Source organism: Dermacentor variabilis, chromosome 6, assembly GCF_050947875.1.
Source record: "Dermacentor variabilis isolate Ectoservices chromosome 6, ASM5094787v1, whole genome shotgun sequence".
Lineage (NCBI taxonomy): Eukaryota > Metazoa > Arthropoda > Arachnida > Ixodida > Ixodidae > Dermacentor > Dermacentor variabilis.
The window spans coordinates 50,447,147-50,463,971 of NC_134573.1; the positions used below are offsets into that span (position 1 = coordinate 50,447,147).

Genomic DNA, 16,825 nt, shown 5'->3' on the forward strand with positions numbered 1-16,825 from the left:
AGAGCCAGAGTGTCCTCGCGCCATCATTTTCCCTGCTATAAACACTATCAGCATGATTAAAATTTAATAACAAACTGACGTCAATGTGATGACAAAGACTGTATGACGACGAGGGCATGACAATGCGCTCACAGGGGCAGTGCGCATGATTTCACTGTTGTTTGTTAAACGTCTGCAATATTATCTCGCTCAGCGGAACGCGGCAGTCGGCAATAAACGTACAACGTTGTGATTGGGCTGAGTGAATTAGGCGATGGCAAACTAATCATGAAGTGACGGTCGTGTTAAATTTTTTTTCATCTCATGGAAGCAAATCAATGCGGTAAAATAACAAAAAAATATGCGAAAGGTGGTGGCAACGCCACTTTGAAGGTCTTCACACCGCTATGCGTTAAATGCTTGCGTTCAAGAAGTGCCTCGTGGTCTTCTGGAATGAGACACACAACCTAGAACTCTCCAAAATTTGTCCACGTGCATAAAAAGCACAATTATGTGTTAATACTTTGAAATCGGTAAGATGCCTTCAGGCATAGTTCGAAGTTGGGCATTCATTTTCTTCAGGACTAACATTTTCTGTCTAGTACATTAAAGGCCACGGCGGCCGCATTTCGATGGGGGCGAAATGCGAAAACACCCGTGTACTTAGATTTAGGTGCATTTTAAAGAACCCCAGGTGGTCGAAATTTCCGGAGCCCTCTACTACGGCCTGCCTCATAATCAGAAAGTGGTTTTGGCACGTAAAATCCCATAATTTAATTTTTTTAGTACATAAAACGGAGATGTTGATGAACTATTCAAGTAACATAATTTGACTCATTATTTAATGTTACTCCATTGTCACGATTAAGATACGGTAGACAAAAAATCCGCGCGAGCAATATGAGCCGTGTTTCTTGCAAATATTCTTTGCTCGCTTTTTAAAATTTTTGCTGCCATCGGCATTTCTTCGATAAGAACCGTGGCCACATGATCACCGTGATTGTTATTCGGTGGCCTATTTAATATATAACTTCACAAAAAGTTTTCTTTTGAATGTAGATCCCATAAGCTTTGAAACCAACTATACTTGAACGATTAAAAATGTTTTGGCTCTATGACATCGTGCAAGACAGCTTTGCAGCCCGTAATTAAGCGCGAATTGTTCGCACCGCTTCTAGCAGTATTTTTTTCGTTATTTATTTGTTTTGCGATTGTCTGACAGGAATAATGCTAAGAGAAAAAAGAACAGGTACAAAAGAACACATGAGTAAACGCGTTATTCTTTTTCATCTTTTTGTCAATAAGCCATCTAAATTATTTTAATGCTTAAGTTGCCTCACGCTCATTTTTTGCTTGCTTTGTAGCTTTCTTTGTCTTTTGTTCGGTGCACATTACGTCCGATGTGGCCAATCCCTCTAGAGGGTACCCAGTATGGAACAAAAACAACTTAAACATCACTGTGAGCGATCTTGCCTGCTGTTGTACTTCGCCGGAAGTGTAGTTTTCCTGTTAGCTATCATGAACTGCATAAGTCCATCTTGCTACAATGGATGTGCGCTATTTCGTCTTAACATTGCTCGGCATACAGACAACTGTCCCGGCGTAGATCGTGCCACTTCCCCGCCAATCTTGCTTTCTGTCCTTGCCCCTACAGTTTTCCTGTCATTTTGCATTTACCGTATGATGAGTACATGTCGTTTCTTTGTGCACAGCCCACGCACGGATTTTGTCTGCGGGCGGTACACTTTAGCAACACTTCTGTGCACACCGTTCGAGGAACGTGAAGCCTGGAGGATAGCGGCGTGTCGGCACAGAGACATCGTGTACATCCGTGGCATTCCTATGAATGAAGGAGTTGAGCCGTCCCTTAGTGAGAGTCGCGACCGGCATCGGCATCGCATGCGCTACTGCGGCAAGAAGTTCCAGCTCATCATGACCACGGGTGAGTGGTGCCGAGCATCCACTAGAACATTTAGGAAACTTAAGGTCAAATTTGTTATTATGACATGATGCATTCTTGTGCAATGAGACAGTAACCCGAAGTATATTATGTACTGATGTTTAGAAGTATATTGAAAACAGTCAAGTGACAATGCACAGTAGAATTTCTGGTAATATAAGTACTCAGGTTGTCTGAGTAATTGGTAATGCATCGCAGATAAAAGCAAGAGTACCCGTGAAGAGCTTTTCATTAAAAGAATCCGATTGTTCCAATTCTTTCGTATTAGTTGTAGTTTAAATAAAGCCAAATAAATGCATTCTTACACCAATCTAATTATTTTTAAGTCAGTAGAAGTAAATATATTAAGTGTGGACCGATAGATATTGTGTGTATGTGATGGAAACTAACGATAGCAGTGAACAGTCATCAAAAGAAAGTGAGCAATGTTAGAATGTCCGCGAGATAGATTTATGAGACACACGTGATTACAAACTACAAAATACGCAAATATGTCAAATATGTACGTTTAATCCTCGCAAGGCATATATGTGCAATGAATACTTATGATAGTAAATATTCTTCCTTGATGAAGAGAAGGATGCCAGATATATTTTAGAGTTGTAATGACAGCTCTGTGAGTCCTAGCATATAAGTGGTACGTGGCTTCAAGGCTTGATCTTGAGCTGCTCTTAAGCGCCATCCGAACATAGTTTCAATGCGCGTAAACAGACCAGCGCACGGTCTTCTGCGTCAGCAAATGTTTGGTGGCCGGCGATACCGCGGATACGAGCACATGGGAGTTGGACCTTCGCTCGTGTAGCCGTGCGTGGCTTAGCCGTGTCGGGGGAAATGCGGATCCTGGGGTTTGAGTCGATGCCGCGTGTTAGCACCTGCAAAGTCCCTCGGGAGAGGCCGTACACCTCATTGGCCTCTGCTTCACGTAGGCGGATCCTCCGGAATGACCCACATGGAGGAAATCAGCAGACGCCTTTTCCTGTCCCTCTCTGCGACGCTTTTGTTTCTCCTATATTCACTTCTCTTCTTGTCAATTTCAAATGTCCATGTAACAAGAGTTGCGTATTATATCCAGTCATGGCTGTACCGGGTGTCCCAGTTGAATTGGACGAAGAAATTAAAAAAATACCCAAGAGCTCTAGGCAAATTGTACCGACTGCATAGTAGCGGCAGTCGTGTGCACTTACAGTCAGTACTATTTTCATCACGAGATATTAATTAATTGCAGTTTATTAGTGACCTTCTTCATTATTGCTTGAATTGCAAACATGTCAATTATATTATGCAAATAAAAGTGAGGCGTGCAGACAGGACACAAGAGTAGAGAAGTGGACAACACGAACACCGACTATCAACTGAACGCCAGAGTTAGATGAATGCGCGATATTGTACAGGCATAAGAATGAAGATACGCGTCTTATGGTAGAGGCATGGCATATCTATAATGGTAGAAGTGCGTACGTGAGTCAGCCTTCGATTACTTTACATAAGGAAGAGATTAAGTGCCTTAACAGTTATCTCTCACGTAGACCGGCACGTGTACCCGATTGACACGTTGTGTTACCATTCCTGAGCATGCGTAGTTGAGTTTTGTGTCTTTCTTTTTTTCGCCTCAGCGCTCCCTTCAGTTGATAGTCAGCGTTCGTGTTGTCCACTTCTCTACACTTGTGTCCTGTCTGCACGCTTCACTTTTATTTGCATAATGAATCCTTACCAACTAGCTCAGCTTTCTGTCGTTCTAAGTGTGAATTATAAATTTGTAGGCCGCCTCAAATAACCTTCGAAGCAAGCATTTATTTTGTGCTGAAGTGTGCCTGGTTGTTATGTTCGAAAATAAAGGCACGCGAAATATGGGAACTATGAAATAGATGCGCGCCTCTACTCAAGCACCTCCGAGCAACCTTTGAAAGATATACGGCTGCATTCGTTTATCGCCGCATCGTACAAGACCTCGTAGTGCAGTATGGCTCGAGAGGTTTTGCGACCTAACTAGCGTGGTGCGATAAGCGTTTGGTTCTGAGGACGCAAGATGCTGACGGGCAATGGAAACTCGCCTCAGCTGACTGGGAAGCTTTTAAGGAATCCACTTACCTATCATGGGATTTTCGAGATAATTTTACTATATATCGTGCTGTATCATTGTTTAGCGCTTTTATCATTGACACCGCTGAAATGTTCATTCCTGAAACAAGTAGCACTTCATTTAAAAGACGGATGCCCTGGTGGAATGACGAATGCACACAGGCACGAAGGAGACAAAAAAAAAAAGCTTGGGCAAACTGCGTGAATGTCCTACGGCCGAAGATTTAATAGAATTTAAACAGGTTAATTTCCGGGGAAGAAGAACTCGACGACAGGCAAACAGGGCAAGCTGTCAAAAGTTTCTTTCAGGTATAAATTCATATACTCAAGTGGCTAAAGTATGAGATGGGCTGAGAAAGCTAAAGGGACAAGAAATTCATCCGTTGCCCCTAGTGATTGATAAAAGGAACCGCTTGGAAGACCAAGTTGACGCTCTTGGCTAACACTTAAAGCCCGTTTCCAGTTCCAATCATTAGACCGAGGCATTCCTAAAGCACAAACAAATAGCAGAACACGATGCCATCGACCATAAATGAAGACAGCGCGAATCCTGTAGCCTGATTTTGACATTACTGAGTACAGCCTCCTTGACTGCAAGTCAAGTCTCTGCACCTGAACTTGACACAGTCATGTACGACATCATTAAACATCTCCACAGTAATACTCAGATAACGCTATTCGCACTTTTCAATGCGAAATTGGCTGCAGGGTACTCTCCTATTACATGGAAAGAATCTCTTGTTCTGATTCTGAAACAAGGCAAAGACCCCACATTAGTAACAAGTGACCGTGCAATCGACCTCACAAGTTGCATTTGCAAACTTTTTCAAAACATGATAAACCGTCGGCTTTTACACTTTCTTGAGTAAAACAAACTTCTTGATCCATATCAGTGCGGTTTTAGAGAAGCACGGTCTACAAACGACCATCACGAGTGCATTGAAGCAAACATTCGCGGCGCCTACCTACATAAACAATAGGTTTTATCCGTGTTCTCGATATGGTAAAGGCGCATGATACGACTCGGTGTTACGGATCCTGCACGACCTGCCCACGTTGGTCCTGGCAATATGTTAAACATTATAAAAAGCTACCTACACATCGTACATTCGGGGTGAAAATAGGTAATGCACTGTCGCGTCCATTTATACAGGAAAGTGGTGTACCTCAGGGAGGCGTACTCAGCTACACTCTCTCTATCTTTAAGATGAACACACTATGTGCCTCAATACCTCCAGCTATTTTTATTCTGTCTAGGTGGACAACATAGAAATAAGCTTCAAGTCTTGTAATTTCGCGGTGTGCGAGAGACAGGTAAAGCAGGGGTTAAACAAGGTGTCCAATTGGGCAGATGAAAATGGATTTACAACAAACCCCCGTAATATTTACGGTATTCTTTTTACAAAAGAAGCGGCCTGGTTCCACATTTCGTAGAACTGTGTGGACAAAAATACCTGTAAACAAAGAGCGCAAATTTCTTGGTATTATACGTGGCTTCAGGCGCACTTTCACTGCACGCATAAAATATCATAAAGCAGAAAGTCTAAAAACAATGAACTTACTGAAAATTTTATACCACACAACATGGCGTAGCGAAAGGAAGTGTTTATGGAATCTTTACAAGAGCCTAATTAAATCACGATCGGACTATGGTACCATGGTATATCCCTCTGCCGCCCCGAGCGTGCTAAAGATGCTAGATGACGACCACCATCTGGGTATTCGCCTGGCCACTCGCGCATTTAGAACAAGTCCTGTCTAAAGTCTATACGTAGAATCAAATGTGTGGGCACTCCATTTGCATGGAACATACATCAGCTTCACCTATTTTGTCAAAGTGCATTCAATATAGAAACATTCATGTTCTGCAACCGTTAACGACTTGATGCGTGCAACGCTTTTTCGTAATCGACCCTCTATGACACTACTGTAGTGCGGGACGCGAGCGCGGCTGGGAATCAGCAGAAAGAGGCGAGTGATGCGTCCCTGAAGAACAAACAACTGGCTTTATTTTTGTGTTCGTTAAGCCTCTACGGCTCGGTTGCACACCCTCGCACAACTTCCCTTTCCCGGACACTCCGCGATAATATTTTGTCGAGTCAAAAGGGGAAAGGATGTCTGGCTGCAGCTGTGCGACCGTGAGGCCGCCACATCACTTCCCCTCCCAGTGAGTTAGCGAACGTTCATAGGACGATTTAAATTGTTCACAAGTCCATACGATTGGGCGCCCTGGAGACTCGTCCACTGCCTGTCCTTGTGACTTGGCGCGGTTGGACGAGTAGAGCCTTGGAGGGTGGTGTCAGAGATGACGGCGCATGTGAAACTGTGTCTGCTTCTTCAATGTGCGCTGGCTTCAGCCGATCGAGTGTTACTAATTTGTGACGAATGCGCACGTCGATAGTGAACTGCTTCTCCCCTCGACGCAGCACTCGAAATGGCCCTACGGTGGTTGGAGTGGCCGACGAACTGCGTCGTGGCGCACAAACACGTGTGTGCACGAAGCTAATTGTGATGGTGTGTACACCGCGCGTGGCGCTACCAGTCGCAGTGGCGTAGTGCGAAGGTTTGTCGTTATGTCTCGTAGCCTAATTGCGTAGGCTGCGGTGGCTGTACAACCGTCTTGCGGGCTGCCCGTGAAGAATGCTCCTGGAAGGCGCAATGTCGTTCCGTAGACCAGTTCGGCCGCGCTGCTGCCAATATCTCTCCTGACAGCTGTTAGGATTCGCAAGAGGATGAGTGGTAGTGCCTCCATCCAGCTGCGCTCTTCTGTTGCGGCGAGCCCAGACTTGAGATGACGATGGAAACGCTCCACCATGCCGTTGCTAATCAGGTGGTAGGCGGTTTTTCTGATGCGAGAAGCACCAATGAAACGCGTAATGCTTGCGAAAAGTGGTGATTCGAACTGCCTTCCACGGTCCGTTGTTATTATAAATGGTGCACCTAAACGAGCAACCCAGTGGTCCAAGAAGGCGCGGGCAACCGTTTCAGTTGTAATATCCGCTAGAGGTATGGCCTCCGCCCAGCACGTGAATCTGTCAATGCACGTCAGTAAATAGGCATTCTCTTGGCAAGGTGGCAGAGGTCCGACAATGTCGAGGTGTACGTGGTCGAAACGCGCGTCTCGAGGCGCGAACTTTGCCAACGCGGTCACACTATGTCGATGAGTTTTGGCACGCTGACACGGTGTGAACCCTCTTTCCCAGCAACGCACATCTCGGTTGATACCTGGCGAGATGAACCTTGCTGTAAGCAACTTTTGCGTAGCTTTGATTCCAGAATGCGATGGCTTGTGAACAGAAAGGAAAATGCGGCGACAGATTGGCAGGCACGAAGGGGCGTGTGTTGCCCGTGGAGGTGTCGCAGCAAATCTGGTCGCCTGATCCCGGAATCTGCATCCACTGTAGCTTGAGGGCCCTTTTTGTTGTTAGGAGACCTTTTAGCTCTTCGTCTTCTCTTTGGGCTGCCGCCAGCGCGTCGAAGTTAACTCCTTCTGGAGCGTTGACGACATTTATAGCGCTCCGCGACAGGGCGTCGGCAACGACGTTGTCGCTCCCTTTTACGTGGCGGATGTCTGTCATGAACTCCGAGATGTATGCCAATTGCCAAGTTCACGGGTCGTGTGCGTGCCACCATTCGAACGCATAGAGCAGAGAGCATAGGTCAGCGGCATATGGTCGGTTAAAATGAAGAACTCGACGCCTTCCAAGAAATGCCGAAAGTTGCGTATACTCGAGTAGACGGCCAGCAGTTCGCGCCCAAAGGTACTGTAGCGGCGCTCAGTAGGTGTCGGCTTCCTCGAGAAGAATGCAGTTGGGTGCCATGGTGCCGTGGCTCAGCTGTTGTAACACGGCGCCGATGGCTATGTCTGAGGCATCGACCATTAAACACTGGGGAATTCATGGCCGTGGTTATGCCAGGAGAGCCGCATTTGCCAAGGCCCGCTTGCTTTGCTTGAAAGCCCTTTGCGCTTCGCACCAAGGCAGGTCGTTCTAAGATCCTTGCGTTGCCTTGAGCAGTCCGCGAAGCGGCTGCATGATATGGGCGCATTTAGACACAAAGCGGCGCTGGAAGTGTAGCAGTCCGAGAAATTCACGTAGTGGGCGCTTCGTGGTTGGCAGTGGAAAATCTTGTACGGCCTGCACTTTAGATGGGTGTGGCCGTACTCCCGAGCTCGAAATGATGTGCCCCAGAAATAACTCAGGCACGCCGAGTTCACTCTTGGCCGCATCGACGACAACGCCGTGCTCAGATAGACGCCGAAAAACAAGCTGCAGGTACTCTTCATGTTCTTCTGGAGTGGTGCTCGCGATACGCGAGTCGTCCAGGTAGGCGTGACAAAAAGTAAGGCCCCATAGAACACCGTCGATAAGACTTTGGAACGTTTGACCTGCATTGCGAAGGCCGATTGTCATGCACAAGAATTCGAATAGACCAAAGGGTGTAGTGATAGCACTCTTGGGGACGTCTTCCGGTGATGCAGGTATTTGGTGGTATGCCCGCACGAGATTAATTTTTGGAAAAGTTTGGCCCCATGCAGACCTGCCAGTATGTCGTGAATATGTGGCACGGGGTACCTGTCGGGCGTTGTGACACTGTTCAGCGCTCGATAGTCCCCGCAAGGACGTCAGTCACCCGATGATCGCTTAGGAACCATCTGAAGGGGAGATACCCAAGGACTGGAAGAAGGTGGGATGATACCCAATTCCAACATATGGTCGAATTCCTGTCGTGCCACCACCAGTTTCTCAGGCGACAATCGACGTGGTCGAGCGTGAACCGGTGGTCCAGTAGTAGTATTAATGTGGTGAAACACGTCGTGTTTTACTGGGGATCCCGCTTGGCGCTGGTGTGTCAGGTCAGAAAATTAGCTCAGTGTGGAAGTGAAACGAACAGGGTCTGCTGGCTTGATCAGCGTAGGGCTGAGCGGCGTATGTCTTGAAGGCTTGCCTTTTACATCACTTTGTGACACAAGGTCCTGTAACTTCCGGTTACGCACGTCGACTAATAGTCCGAAGTGGCGCAGAAAATCCGCCCCGGGAATGGCGAATTTCACGTCGGCTACTATGAAAATCCATTGTAGCGTTCTCTGCAGGCCCAGACTGACGGTTAGGGAGCGGTTTTCATACGTGGCGATGCAGTGTTGTTGACTGCTTCCAAAGGCGATGTGTTCGGGCGCTTTCGGTCCGCGGGCGATGCTGGAAGTAGACTCACTTCGATGCCTGTGTCGACGAGGAAGCGGAAACCGCAGTTGCGATCGGTAAGGAAAAAGACTGTTGAGCGACGTTCTTGCATGGTAGAAACGCTGGTCGCCCTCAGCGCCTGCCCGGGGCGTTTCCCGTGAGCTCGCAGGGTGGTACGCATTTGCGTGCAGCATTGTCGAACTTGCGATGGTGCCAACATAGTTTCTGGCGTTTCATAGGCAACTGCGGAGCACTCTGACAGGTTGACCGTGACGCGGATGGAGGGCGGCCACGGAATCCACGAGACGCGAGATCTCGTTCTTCATCTCTTGAAGCTGCTCATGTGGAGACGGTTCGCTTGTGACGGCCCCGCCAGATGTGGGAGCTACCGCCATGAGCTTGTCGGCTGACTCGGCCAGCTTGGATAGATCGTTCTCATTTGAGGTAGTCATGAACATTCTGACGTTCGGGGGGATTTTCTGTGGAAATATTTCTAGGAGCAGCAGGCTGTCAAGACCATCCACTTTGCTGCCCTATAATTGCTGCATATGACGCAGCAGCTGGCTTGGCGTCCTGTCACCGAGGTTGGCTTCGTGGAGAACCTGTTGTAGCCGTTGGCTTTTCGGAGGCGTGATCCTGCGAAGGAGTATCCTTCAACGCCTCGTAAATGTTGTCTGCTGGTGGGGAGAGCAGCAGGTCTCGAATTTCGCTAGCGGTTGAAGGGGGCAGACTGCTCACCACATAATGGTATTACGTGGAATCTGGTGTGATGCGCCATGCAGCGAATTGTGATTCTACCCGTATGAACCACAATGCAGCGTCCGCAGTCCAAAACGGAGGCTGTTCGACGTCGACGCCGGAGTGTGTCGGAATTTCGGTGCCTTGAGGTTTGTCCATAGCACTTGCTGCTCATCCGGGTCATTAGTGTAGCGCGGGACGCGTGTGCGGCTGAAAATCAGCAGAAAGAAACGAGCGATGCGTCCCTAAAGAACAAACAACTTACTTTATTTTTGTGTTCGTTCAGCCTCTACGGCTTGGTTGCACACCCTCGCACCACTTCCATTTCAAGCACACTCGGCGATAATATTTTATCGAGTCAAAAGGGAAAAGGTTGTCTGGCTGCTGCTCTGCGACCGTGAGGCCTCCACACTACCTTTCTCACTGCGTGTGAGAGAACTTAGCGAATAAATTGATGTCCCATTTCTCGAACACTCTCTAATGCCTCCTGCTAAGCTGTTAGCGCCCTGGAAGTGACAGGTGATAGAATGTCATGTAGCACTGGTAGAGATCACAAAGCCCGCTCCTGAGCTCAAAATCGCGATCCATTTTCGTGAACTTCAGTCGAAGCACTCTTGCTCTGAATTCTACACCGACGCGTGAAAGTCAGATGCTGGTGCTGGTGCTGCTGCTGGTGCCTCTTTTTCCAAACCAGACAGATTGAATCTTATGACAAGTATCTTCACTGTAGATGCCAATGCAGTACTGTCTGCGGTGAAACATATAAATTAAAACTTAAGAGAGCAACAATATTCAGACTCGTTAAGCCTAGTAAAAGTGTTAATGACATTACGAAAGCACAGAAATTCTGTTTTTATTGAACTTTACTGAGTGTTGTGCAACATTTATCTGATAGACATGTAGCAATAGACTGGTTTCCTGGCCATAGATGAATCGAGGGTAACGGGCTTGCCGACAATATCGCCAAATCAGTAGCATCACAAGGTATTCGCTCTGCTACTGCCCTTGCCAAAGACGTGAAGCCTTTCCTACGAAACAAACTATGAAGCCACTGGCAACGCTTGTGGAATGCTGAAATCAATAATGAGCTTCTCGTGATTAAGCCGAAGTTAGGCTTCTGGTACGAAAACACGAACAGATATCCTATTCACTCGACTCAGAATAGGACACACATTTGGCACTCATTAATTTATGCTGACTGGTAACGAGTCTCCGACCTGTGGTAGATGTGGCTACAGGCTGACAGCCCTCCACATCTTCTTGGAGTGTCGGGAAACAGAAAGAGAGGGAGGAACATTTTCCTCTTGCATACTGCTTTTGTGTCCCACTTCATCCCGCTACGTTTCTTGAAAAGAACCGCTTTTTAGGACCAAAGCAGTCCTTGCTTTCTTGAATGATGTCTTACACGTTATGAGGCCATTAAATTTTTAGCGCATCCTGTTTCTAGAGGACGCCGCTGTGACAGTTGTTTTGTGTAGCACATGCCTCCACGCGCTTGCTTAAAGAACTCTTGCGAGGCAGTAGTGTTTTAGCCAATTTTAGCATCTGACATATTTTGTATATCGCATGATTCTTTCGCAATGAATTTTAAAGATCATGGTAGGCGTCGTTAGTCATTGCCATAATCTTATTACACGCAGATCTTACGCAATTTGCAGCGACTATTTTTAGGCCCCTTTACAGTCACGTCACATCAACTTCATAGAACTCATCACTCCACTTCAAGCTCATCAGCACTGGCATGGCGCTGTTTGGCCATACCTGGCCCTCGCGCCGCTAAACATCACACATTGATTCATTCCGGTGACCTTGCAGGTCAGGGCAGAGGTCCACGCCAGTGAACACACTGTCCAGAAATATGCGTATCGACCCAGGCTCTACAGCACCACTATGCCCAGAAGCACCATCGTGTAGAAACCAAATGTTCCGAAGGTGCGCAAGTTGAAGTTTGCAACAGTAGTCGTTCACGGGGCCTTCGAGGGTGTCGCTGACGTAGCGTTGCGTCGTTAGTATGGCGCGAAAAAGACGGTTCCGATGATGTTGCCATCAAAAATGCCGCACCACACATTAAACGACCACTGGTATTGGTGTGGTATTTCTGCCGGCCAGTGGGGATCCTTATCACTCCAGTAGTGCACATTGTGAAGATTAACTTGTGCGTTTCTGGATAAACCAGCCTCATCTGCCCAAAGCGCGCAAGTGATAAGGTCCGGTTCTTCTTCACATTTCGTGCAAATCCAATTGGCAAGGTCCAGTCTCTTTTGCAAATCTTGGTCTTCCAGATTTTTATGAAGATGTATGTGGTACCGTGCATATGACCTTTTGAAACATTCTCCACCATGATGAGCTGAAGGTTCTGGCCTCCACACTTGCGCCACGCACACTACTGTGAGGGTTAGTAGCAAAAAATGCGAAAACTTCCGTTTCAGCTTCTTCAACTACCGTCGCAGTCCTGTGTCGCTTTCTTGTTAAGGTACCGGTCTCGCAAAGGACTTCATACGTTCTAAGTATTGTTGACGGACTAGGGCGTCTTCCACAAAGCCACATCGGGAATAGCTTGGCTGCCTTCCTCTTGTCGCCATGCGCCCGCCCCCAGAGCCAGGGCTATTTTAGCATTCTCAAGGGCATGATTGTTTTCTTGAAAAGCAGGTCACTGGCGTGGTGCCATTGAGATCTCCTGTTATTATCTACGTAATGACACGTCAAGAAAAAACGATTCACGTAATCAACAGCATGTGCTGGCCGTACAGATCCGCCAAAACTCATTAAATTGACGTAGACTGCGCAGGGTTTGTTTCTATTGATAAAGGAAACCAAATCAACATACGTTCCGGGCGCGCTTAACTGGAGAACAAGATGAGAGCGCAAAGTTAGTCCCAAGTGCGCCGTCATGGTCTCCTGGCTTCGTAATTTCTTTCCTCCCCTGCGTCTCCGCTACGCTTATCAATGCGTCAGCGGCGTGTTCTCATAATGCCACGACCAAGAAATAGCTTGAAGACCTGTATCGAGCTGTCGCCGCTAGTAAAGCCTTGTATCCGTTGCTATTCGTTTGGGAGCGGTTGAGTAGCGGTGCGCGAGCGCGTATCTATTTCGTATTTTGGATGTTTTGCGCGTTTTTATTTTTCTTCGAAAAAGCAACGAAGCAAAGCTGAGCATGAAAGAAATGCTTGATTCGCAGGTTATTTCAGGTGCCTTATAACGTTTCAAGTGACATGTTCGCGATTTAAGCAATAATTAAGGAGTTCATTCAATAAAAGCAATTAAATAATACTTCGTAATGAAAAAAATTGTGGCCGCAAGTACACACGACTATGGCTACTATGCAGTCGGTTCAAATTCCCTATAGCACTTGGTTTTTTAAAAAAAAACTTTGTCCAAGTTAACTGGGACAGCCGGTATATATTAGGTTGTAGGGGTGGTGCATTGCTTGCCTCTGCAGGTAATCTTCACATCTTCTAGCTACGCTTGTTGGGTTCCATGGTGGGCGCCGAAATCAGTTAGCCTATGCCGCTTCAGCAACGTTCCCTAACCTGCCAGATCGCCCTCTCTAAAAAGGAGGACAAACAGAAGAAACGGCTGAATTTTCTTTCAATGCAAGAAAACGTCCCCACTCTGCCATGTCTTACAGTGAAAACCATGTAAAAAAGAGTGGCAACCCTTTCATCTTTCACTGTTGCAAAATCACTCAGCGAAACAATATGTCCCTGCTGCAAAGTTACAGATATGGCTAGCGGCGAACTCTTGCCGGAGGTCCACAATTAACATTAAAAGCTTCCGAACCTAGTCCCATTCGGTGACTGTCCAAATCTCGGTGACCACGCATCGATTCATGAACGACATGAGAGGAGTGATTTCCGATGATGACTTGATGAACTTCAGCGAGGAAGAGCTTCTAGAGGGCTTCAAGAAACAGAAAAACAGAAATAGAAAACAAGAAAATATTATTTCTACCAAAGTAGAAATAATATTAATCAAACAGGAAAACAAAGATATTCCAAATAAAAATCTCACCCTAATCATTGCACCAAGCCTGCTGAAAGAAACCAGAGAAATGTTAGGAGTATGATCACGGTTAAGAAATCTTCCGAGAAACTTGTACGAAGTTCGGTGACGACGATCACCCCTCAGATACATGCAATGACGCACTTAACTGTCCGAACTGTGACGGGGGACAGGCCGCTTACTGCCGAGCTTACCCTGCGTGGAAGAAAGAGGTATAGACACCCTCAATGTAAAGGATGACATTTCGTTCCACAAAGCGCGAAAGTGCGTATCATTTCTTCATACCGCAGGGTATGCTAATGCAGTGCGTAAGGTGGCAGCGCCGCAGCAGACATTGGCGTATGCCCGGCCCGCAAACGTCGTGGCCGTGGCTCTTCCAGCTGCCCTCGTGGCGACTGCCGGAGCTGGTTTGGCGTCCCTGAAGCAGGGTTCGTCGGTTTTCTAGTCGTCAGTTTCCAAAGTTTCGTCTCTTTCGCCTTCACGACAATCACGGCGCTGACGACAGCGAATGTCCAGCGCCTTTCAAGAGACAATGGACACTACCGTTAGCCAGATGGCGCAATCGGCGTCGAAGTACAAGCGCCAATCTCAAGATCACGGCAAGAAACATCAACCCTTCAGTGCGGCGCCTGCGAAGGGCCCCGTAAGCTTAATAAATATTTGCTCTCTATGCATACAGCGCACACCACTTTCTTAGCATGGAGGCACAGACATTGCAATGGGACGTCAGGGGCCTTTACATAACTTCGACAATGTCAAGGAGCTCCTATGTAAATTTAATCCAACGGTGCTGTATCCGAACGACCCTTTTCGAACTTACTCACAGGCTTTCTATCGCAGTTCGCCATTTTCCGGAAGGGCCATTACGACGCTAACGCCTCGTCCAGCGGTGTCGCAATTGCAGTTGATTTGGGAATAGGAAATCAGGCTTTAGAACTTCGATTGCTTCTTAAGGTAGTTGCTGTTCGAGCTTTACTCTTTCTGAAACTCGTTACAATCTATTCTGTGTAAATGCAACCCTACTATTAACCCCAGTGAACAGAATTTGAGTCTAACGAATGAGCTGCTTGAGCCCTACGTACATGTTGGTGAGTTGAATTCGTGCCATACCCTCGGGGACAGTGTCGATGCTATGCAAAAGACAGGTTAATGGAAACATTCCAAAAAGAGCCGGCATTCTAAGTACAGCAGGTAACGTACTTCAGGATAGATTTAACTCTGTGTTGTGCCAAGCCTAGAATGGGATGTAGTTAGAAACTGTTGCGGGAATGATGACTTCCCCGTCTGCCTCAAAAGACTACAGGGCCATTCCAAGCTAGGCGTCCGAGACTGAAAAGGCGACCATTTGTTTATTTTCCTGAGAGAGACAGAGAGCTAGATAGATAGATAGAGAGAGAGAGAGAGAGAGAGAGAGAGAGAAAGAGAGAGAAATAGAGAGAGAGGGGGAGTGCGAGAAACATTTATTTTGACCATCGAGGTCGTTGCTCTTGAGGTCGAGTGGGTTGTCCTCATTCCAGGACTCCAATGACCATGGCTGCTCGACGTACTTGCTGGACGAGAAAAAATTTGGCTAGACATCATTTTTGGGAATAAAATTTCGCCACAGTATTTTCGTCGCAATTCTTTTGTTATCACATGAACGCACTTTGAAGTTTCTGGGAATAAACAAAAGTTGGTTGAAGGTAAATTTCTATTTTATTCAAGTGTGAAAGCAGGTGAAGTAACACTTTTTTTACAGTATTATACTGGCAACGCTCTTTCATAGTAGGTTATAATTGTATGTATTTCAATATCTTCCGCATTTATTTCGCTCAGTAAAAACGAAAAAAAAGTTGCGTTCTCAGAATTTTTTTGCAAAACGTGCGTCACCTTTTCACCTGCAATAATTTCTCCCCCTTTTGCCTATTGCTATAATGTACGCTAAAAATAATTCCAAATTATGAAATTTATTCCTGAAAAAAAAATTCCGGTCATGTTATTCTTGTGTTCTCTTCCGCTGTCCCCGTCTTTATATGCGGTCAATATGATGTACCTCCAAAGATCGCAAAAAAACCGAACTTTTTGCCAGATTCCGGCCGAATGTTAACATTAAGGCACTCCAGACACAATATGTCAGATAGCTAAATATACGCATCGACCTCATGCCTTGTGATATAGAAATCTTTATTCGAGTAAATTTTATTTTAATCGACAAAAAATGATTGAAGTCGGCAACCTATGTCACCAGTAGGCACTGCCGAGCTCAGTCTTCCCTGCACAATGCGTATGTGCTGCCAGAGTTTTTTGGCTCAGATTGCACTCGGGCCTTTTGCCGAACGAACGTTGGCTGTGTCCGCAATGTCGCTTGACGTCAGCCTAAACACATCATAAATGGCCTGCTTTCTCCAGTTCACCACTTATCATTTTTGTGGCTCGGAGCTGTCAGGCTTGCGAATACAGCATCGATGTAGGCGTCTTGGAATAGCAGTCAATGGCTAACTTTGTTTCCTGTTCAGTGGGGAGGCAGAGCGGGAGGCAACACGATCACTTCTTTTTTGCTGTTCCACACGAGAATGAAGACAGCTGTTGACCGGGCCACAGACGCTCCCAGTTTGAGACAGAGCCGAAAAACGGGAAATTTCTTGTCATCCATGTCGGTTTCCTTCCGTTTTTTCTTCCACATGTGTTCATCTCATCAACACATTCAACTTTGCAGGCAAGTTAAGGCCTCCTTAGTATTCATGCCCGCTTCTTTAGTCGAACTTCTCCAGTGTTTGAGTATGAGTTGATTGCAACCCGGAGAGTTGAAGCCGTCACTGGTTTGAAGTGGTGGAATCGTCGCGTTCCTGTAACAGTGGTTGCCATCCTGAAATTGAGCTGTTTCCTTTCCTTATATTTTGTAATTTGG

The 16,825-nt window shown here is 46.6% G+C and overlaps 1 protein-coding gene across 1 annotated transcript in view; it reads left to right on the forward strand.

Annotated features, from left to right (window-relative positions):
• The window catches only part of LOC142586127 (decapping and exoribonuclease protein-like), a 97,872-nt gene that overhangs the window by 31,447 nt on the left and 49,600 nt on the right, over window positions 1-16,825 (forward strand). The window contains exon 2 of the mRNA XM_075697380.1: window positions 1,692-1,921. Coding sequence (XP_075553495.1) covers window positions 1,692-1,921 — 230 coding nt within the window. The remainder of the gene's footprint in view (window positions 1-1,691; window positions 1,922-16,825) is intronic.